Source organism: Clupea harengus, chromosome 4 (genome assembly GCF_900700415.2).
Source record: "Clupea harengus chromosome 4, Ch_v2.0.2, whole genome shotgun sequence".
Classification (NCBI taxonomy): domain Eukaryota; kingdom Metazoa; phylum Chordata; class Actinopteri; order Clupeiformes; family Clupeidae; genus Clupea; species Clupea harengus.
Genome location: NC_045155.1, coordinates 24203373 through 24211383, shown reverse-complemented (window position 1 = coordinate 24211383; position 8011 = coordinate 24203373). Strand labels below are relative to the sequence as shown.

The window sequence follows — 8011 nt, the reverse complement described above, 5'->3', positions numbered from 1 at the left end:
TTCTTTTATACACGTCACCAGTTGAGATTAGGTGTACCTTGTTAGGCCTAATGAGGACTAATCTGTGTGCTTCTTGGGCACATAACTGGTCATTGGGAGCCAGAATTCTTGCTGTTTGCTTGGGGGTTCAAATACTTATTTTCTGCATCAAATACAAATAAAGTCATAAATGTTATAAAATGCAGTTTTCTGGATTTGTTTGTTGATATTCTATTTCTCACTGTTAAAATACACCTACCATTACAATTATAGATCACACATTTCTTTGCAAGTGGCCAAACTTGCGAAATCGGCAGGGGTTAAAATACTTATTTTCCCCACTGTATGTCTTAATAGATTCCATATTTATCAGTGGTCATGTTTTCTCTTTGTGCTTGAATACTGTAGTATCTCGAGAGCTTTGGCCTTTCTTCAGAGGAGCGTAACTGAATGAATGAAACATTGAGCCGCTGTCCTCACTAGTGTGGAGAGCCATAGAAGGTAACGCCGCATCACTTCCTGTTACACTGCATTATGAATGTGGCTGCATCTCCCCTGGTGACATCACTTCCTGCTGGGCCACCAAACCCTCTCTGCGATTCACGTTTATGAAGCCACCCAAGCTATAGAGACCTACACATTAACCCTTATAGCCACCCAAGCTATAGAGACCTACACACAGCCCTTATAGCGACCCAAGCTATAGAGACCTACACACAGCCCTTATAGCCACCCAAGCTATAGAGACCTACACACAGCCCTTATAGGCACCCAAGCTATAGAGACCTACACACAGCCCTTATAGCCACCCAAGCTATAGAGACCTACACACAGCCCTTATAGCCACCCAAGCTATAGAGACCTACACACGACCCCTTATAGGCACCCATAATGACTGCATAATGGTCAATCATTCCTGTGGAACTTCACTCTGCACGGGGGAAGTCAGTGGTCACCTATTGTAGCTGCGCGTGGCGCTGGATGATGATGTCAGTGGTCACCTATTGCAGCTGCGCGTGGCGCTGGATGATGATGTCAGTGGTCACCTATTGCAGCTGCGCGTGGCGCTGGATGACTTGGCCTTTCTAGGAACAAAGTTCAGGTTAAGGACAGCGGTGCAGCGTGAGGTGGCTTCTCCCGACCCGGACCAGGGTCATAATGAGGCTGAGGTTGAGCACTGCTGCCGGGAGTGACCTCCTGACCCCTGACCCCTGAGCTTTGTGTGTGGGGCTGAGGGCCCTGACCTGACCACTCCTCTGTGCTGAAGAGAAAAGTGTGTCTTGAATACTTTCATACAACCATCACCCATTCAATAAATAACACACACAAACCAGGAAGAGTTTCAGCTCCATCAGACCATAGAGGTATCAGCTCCATCTGACCATAGAGCTCACTCACATGACTGGCAGTGTAGAGGCTGGAGTACACCTTAGCAGAGGGTACAAGCGCTAAGATAAGAGCTCCAGGAAGCTGGAAGATCAAACTAACCAGGAAGTAAGGGAATAACCTTTAAGACACTTCCCTGTGCACTCTCTCCATTCTCAGCTTTCTCATAGGATTAGATGTTTTGATGGTTTCACTTCACAATACAAACAACTCACAAGTCTCACGCACCTTCTCCAAGTGTGTGTGTGTGTGTGTGTGTGTGTGTGTGTGTGTGTCGTGCCCAGCAGGTGTGTCCAGATGTTACCGATCTGTGTGTGTGTGTGTGAGTGTGTGTGTGTGAGTGAGTGTGTGTGTGTCATACCCAGCAGATGTGTCCAGATGTTGCCGGTCTCTGTGTGGATCCTGAAGATGCTCCCGAAGCAGGCCCTGAATGAGGGCAGGGGGGGGCGGTGCCCGTGCAGGAGGTAGTCGTTATCCTTCAGCCACTCGGGCAGCAGGTGGTACGGGATCACACGCCAGCGGCCCTCCCACACCTGCACACACACACACACAGGTGAGTCACACACACACACACACACACACACACACACACACACAGGTGAGTCACACACACACACACACACACAGGTGAGCTACACCAGTGTTTCACAGGTAAAGTCTGTACAGTGTGCACAGGTGCGCTACACAGAATCACACGCCAGCGGCCCTCCCACACCTGCGCACACACACACACACACACACACACACACAGGTGACCTCTCACAGGTGACCTCTCACTGACCTTGTGCACAAACTCTTCCATCTTCTCCATGGCATGGTGTGCCTGCAGCGGTAGTGTTATCATGTGTGGGTCTTCCTCCTCCCCTTCCTCCTCCTCAGGGAACGCTGACGCACCCTACACACACACACACACACACACTGGGTTCACAATCAACTAGGTAACCAACACAGGACACAGGTTTTTTTACAACATAATTTTACAACACTGTAACATTGATCCATATCTCTTCCTCCCTCTCTCAAAGTTCAAAGAAGCTTTATTGGCATGAATGTTTTGGAACACTATTGCCAAAGCTGATTTAACACATACATATTACATACACATACACACATAGAAGATCAAATCAAATGAACAGAAGTGATACAATACAAATAATGATAAGTTAAAAAACAACAACAACAATAGATTATTCTAAGAATAACAACAAACATACAGTTAGTTTGGCATTTTGGTTGTTGCTATTTGTGGCCTTACTGACTGTCCCTCAGGTTATGGCAGGCTGCTACATATTTAGCAGCTAGATTGGCCAAATCTTTGTCTTCACCAAGTATGTATGGCAATTTTGCCTCATTAGGGAGAGTTTGAAAGTTTGGGATGATTAGACTGAACCTATGAAATTAACCTTTTCTAATAGTTTCGTATTTGGGGCATACCGTGAGGAAGTGTACCTCTATCTCCACGGCCCCCAGACTGCATTGTGAGCACAGCCTCTCCTCTCTGGGCAGCCAGATCTGCCTGTGTCTGCCTCTTTCGATGGCGAGGCGGTGCTCACTGAGTCTGTACATTGTCAAGGTTTTCCTGAGTTTTGTGTCTTTTACTGTATTCAGGTAAGTAGCTGTTGAGTATTCACGTTTTAGGGTCAAATAACATTGTAATTTAGATTGTGCTTTGGTTGCTTCTTTCCAATAGGTAATATCATTTTCTTTTTTCATCAGTGTTTGTAATTTGGTTGGGTCTAATTTCCCTGGCTAATGAGTCATTGTAATTAGTTTGGTTGTGCTCGTTTGTTGTGTTAGTTTGTGTGAGTCTTATGGCAGAGGGGACTGTTTTTGCTCATCTCTTGTCTTTCCAGTGCTTTAAAACAATAAGAGTTGGGGTCACTTGCTTTGATATGTTTCCAGAATTTGATGGCTCGTTTTTTTAGGGTATTGGTCTCTCTCTCTCTCTCTCTCTCTCTCTCTCTCTCTCTCTCTCTCTCCCTCTCTCTCTGTGGAAGTGGAAGATCTCCTCTCTTTGAGGACTCACTCGAGGGCTGGTCTCGCTCTCTGTCTCTCTCTCTATCTCTATCTCTCTCTCTGTGTCTCTCTGTCTCTCTCTCTGTCTCTCTCTCTCTCTCCGGGAGGACTCACTCGAGGGCTGGTGTCCGGGGATGCTGCCCCCAGTAGTGGCCCCAGCTCGGCCAGCTCTGGATCTTGCCCTGGGTCCATCAGCTCCAGATGGGCCCGCTCTAGGTAGTCTCTGGCCCGCGGTCTGTGCCCATGCGGGTTCTCCTCTGGAACCGGTGCTTGTTGCTCCAGGTCTTCCTCGAGGAACTTTCTGTTGGCGGCGCTCCGGGAGGCATGGCCGCGAGCTGTCATGGAGAGATCGGCCCGACCGCCTAGCCTGCTCACACACACGTAGGAGCAGAACTGGAGGCACACACACACACACACACACACACACACTAATGAATATCAATACCAACAATCCACACACAATGACATGTTTTCTCAAAGCGATACAAAACCCCCTCACGATTGTGTGAGATACACATTTGACATTAAAAGTGAGAGAGTATCAACATCATTTTGTATTAGTCTCTAGTTATCTGGTAATTGCATGCCAATGTTTATAGTGAAAACTACCATCCAGATTGAATACATGAATTGAGTGCTAAATATTGACTTTCTGATTAAGTAAGTGAGAAAATAATAAACTCCTCAGATGCCACCGCAAGAGGTACGAACAGACAGGTGGAATTAATAATTATATTTGGTGAACTGACCCTTGTGACAATTTACGTGGCAAAACTTGCTAGTCCGGATATACAACCGTAACGACACAGGGAAAAAACTGACAGCCTAAATTATTTTCGAAATACGACGTAACTTTCTGAAGTGGTTACATTGGCTAGCTTCGACACATGTCGTTGCTTAAATATTTCAATTTCATTGTACGGCACAGAACTCGGACGGCTGGTCCGCAACCCTCATATAACATTAACCTAGCTAGAATAGGCTGCTGTCGTTTGCTACCGTTGCAAGCTAACCTAGCTCTTAGCATTTGCTGCTGCGTTGACTATTCCAGATACGTTTGGCACATTATGTTTTGTCTTCCATGCGGTCTCTCTAGAATTGTGACAGATACGGGATATTAGAGATTCACTACCTTGCGTTATGCCTTGGCGAGTAGCCCAGCAGTCCTTTGCTTGTTAATCAGCGGGAGTGTGACAGTATAACGGGCCCTCCCTCAATCTCCCTTGCGCACATGAAGCAGCTAGTAAACAATCAGCAGGGAGGTACTCCCGCTACGGAATCAAACACGTCATCTTCTCATAACAAAGAATCATACGCAAGCCAAACCACCTTTCCAACACTAATATTCCCTACACCAAAATACATAGCCTTCTTCGCGTGTGAAAGGTAAAGTGGGACACTCGTAAGTAAAACGGTCCTGGGCTCAGTTGTTCAGAGGTAATCTGATCGGATTTGGACCATCGGATTGGATCAAATCTTAAAAATGGGTTGTTCAGAAGGAAAAAGGATTCTGAAATCGCATTACGTCACGTAATCCAGATTTGTTATTGATCTGGGTCAAACCTTCAGTATTTGTTGTTCAAAACCTTTTAGTAGGTTTGGGACACCTTTGATCCAAATATCCGCATGATCCTGATCCCAGCAGAAGGGGGTTTCAGGAACAAAATATAATAAAACGTTAAAATTGGTTAAATAATACAACATTTGTATGATGTAGTATATATAAATATAATTACATTTTGCACTGTATTTGTTTAACGGTTAGTGATAAACTAGGCTACATAGTATTTAAGTAGCAATACAGAGTTCTGTTTCAAAACTAGTGAGTTAACTACCTAAAAGGCATGCAAAAACCTTGCAAACACCAACAGCCCAGCTGGCACTGATAGAAGCTTGCCAACACACCAACTGGTGTCTTTTGGCAGTATAGATGGCAATGTCATGCATGTGAAAGCTTTTCTTCCATTTTTGCCGGGTGTTCCAGCCCGGTACACAGAACTACATAGGGCATATCCTGGATGGCTAGTGGGGACACAGGTGTTTATATGTCCTTCACATGACCATATGCTATCAAAATGAATTTGAGGATGGTACCCAAGCTAGTTGTCTATAAAACCATACCTCAAAAAGTGTCAAATTGTTGCATAGTATTACTTTAAGCCTTTCAGTAGAGAAAAAAATATGGATTTTGTCCCCATATAATAATCCTCCAAATAGCTGTCAATATCAAACATATATATTGATACAAATATTAATATATTGAATTTGAACTGTCATTCATCACCGTATGTAAATTACAATGAAACAGTCATCAGAGATGAACCAGTCAAAAGGAGTCTCTAACAATTGCGTCCCTTCTTGCACGTGCAGTCAGGAGGTTGTTCTGGGTCTTCAACAGGCTCTGGTTTATTATAGACGTCATCACAGAGAGGGAGAATCTGGATTTGGTCATCTCGAAAAGTGTGCAACTGGATCAGGGTGATCCAATACAATGTTGCTTTGAAAAACTGGAACAAAAGTAAGAAGGATGATTCTGGATAGCAAAACATGGGATTTTTTGAACAACTGGCCTCTGGTGTTCAAGATCCTTACCAGAGTTTGGCACTTAACAAACACTTCCCAACAAACAAAGCAAGAGCAGAAAACCCCACACACATGAAGCTACGTATGTACCAAGACCAACAAATATATATACTTAAACTCACAGAAAAGATCTTCAGGTTCCATCTATGCATAGTATACAACACAGAATATTTTTCAACCAAATTTGATCAGGCCAGTGGAGCATGTAGCTAAGTCTTCATAGAATCTACTAGCCACTACTGATAGCTTCTACTAGCCACTACTGATAGCATCTACTAGCCACTACTGATAGCTTCTACTAGCCACTACTGATAGCTTCTACTAGCCACTACTGATAGCTTCTACTAGCCACTACTGATAGCATCTACTAGCCACTACTGATAGCTTCTACTAGCCACTACTGATAGCATCTACTAGCCACTACTGATATCATCTACTAGCCACTACTGATAGCTTCTACTAGCCACTACTGATAGCATCTACTAGCCACTACTGATAGCTTCTACTAGCCACTACTGAAAGCTTCTGATGGCTTGTAAGGTCTGAGGCTCAATGCATCGCGCCCCCTCCACCAACAACTCAAAAGACAATCCCAGCAAGCAGCAGGCCAGGAACAGGCCTGTCCCTGATGGGGCAGAGCCATCTGCTGTCTGATGTCCAACAGTTAGCGCATGGTACCATCACAGCTTGCTCAGGTGAGTTAACGCACGGGACCATTACCATAGGAACCCGTTCAGCTTACTCAGGTGAGTTAGCGCACGGGACCCTTGATATGGGTACTCGGGCAGCTCGCTCAGGTGAGTTAGCGCACGGGACCATTGATATGGGTACTCGGGCAGCTTGCTCAGGTGAGTTAGCGCACGGCACCCTTGATATGGGTACTCGGGCAGCTTGCTCAGGTGAGTTAACGCACGGGACCATTACCATAGGAATCCGGGCAGCTTACTCAGGTGAGTTAGCGCACGGGACCCTTGATATGGGTACTCGGGCAGCTTGCTCAGGTGAGTTAGCGCACGGGACCATTGATATGGGTACTCGGGCAGCTTACTCAGGTGAGTTAGCGCACGGGACCATTGATATGGGAAGTCGGGCAGCTTGCTCAGGTGAGTTAGCGCACGGGACCATTGATATGGGAAGTCGGGCAGCTTGCTCAGGTGAGTTAGCGCGCCCTCTGTGCACTCCTGAGCTCCTCATGTAGGGGCAATGTGTAATCTGTCACAGAGAGAGGAAGATCCATCTCATCACTGTTAGTGAGAATGGCAAGACAGGGTGTGGGCCACATCCACAGATCATTAGGTCTGCTGTCATAAGCATGAGTGATGATTTTGAGGTTATCCATTGAAATTGATAATTGACGAATTAAGAAAGATGATTTGTGATTTTGATTTTGATTGTGATTTTGAATTATCCATTGAAACGGATAAAAGGAGGGACTGATGGAGATAATTTCCAAACACTGTTAATGACTTAAGAATATAATAATCAAGTGCCTTGTATTAATATATATCTTGTATGAATCATGTGTTTATGAAAGCAAGAACATGGCTTTTCTGTGTTTCTCTGTGTGTGTGTGTGTAACTTAGAATATTAGGTGCCACTTAGTCTGCATATGTACAAGAGCATGTTTAGACCAGAGGTGATAAGAAGGGTCGAACTGTGCTTCTTCCGACCTTGTGCAAAACTTCCATCCTTGCCTCAGACATCAGAAATCCATCACGTGGTTATCTCTGCTGAACGCTAAACTTCTATCTATACAAACCTTGTGCAATGTGTTTATCATTGCTTCACTTTCAGCCTTGTGCTGGGAGTGAGCCCGATTGCAATTGTTGTTTGTCTAATAAATATACTTATATGCAGCTCCGGAGTCCTGAGGTAACTAGGGTGAATTTTCACCTATCAGATTCTCTTATTATTGACATGAGTTATGAGTAGACATAAATAGTAAGTTATTATCTTATGGGTAGAGTAATTCCCTTATTATCATTGCCCAACACTGTCTCGGAGTGAACGGCATTAACACGTGCTCTAAAGTCATATTGTGTGACTT

At 44.8% G+C, this 8011-nt stretch overlaps 1 protein-coding gene across 2 annotated transcripts in view; it reads right to left on the bottom strand.

Annotated features, from left to right (window-relative positions):
• The window catches only part of LOC105902224 (adiponectin receptor protein 1-like), an 11004-nt gene extending 6167 nt beyond the window's left edge, over positions 1-4837 (bottom strand). Inside the window, exons 1-4 of one of the 2 annotated variants that reach the window (XM_012829772.3) lie at positions 4514-4837; positions 3496-3774; positions 2147-2260; positions 1727-1898 (exon numbers count right to left, since the gene is read on the bottom strand). In XM_012829772.3, the coding sequence (XP_012685226.2) occupies positions 1727-1898; positions 2147-2260; positions 3496-3723 (514 nt within the window). In that variant the 5' untranslated portion in view covers positions 3724-3774; positions 4514-4837. Of the gene's footprint in view, positions 1-1726; positions 1899-2146; positions 2261-3495; positions 3775-4130; positions 4460-4513 lie in introns of those variants that run through there. The other variant, XM_031566844.2, reaches the window with a different exon arrangement.
• Between the last annotated feature and the right edge of the window lie 3174 nt (positions 4838-8011).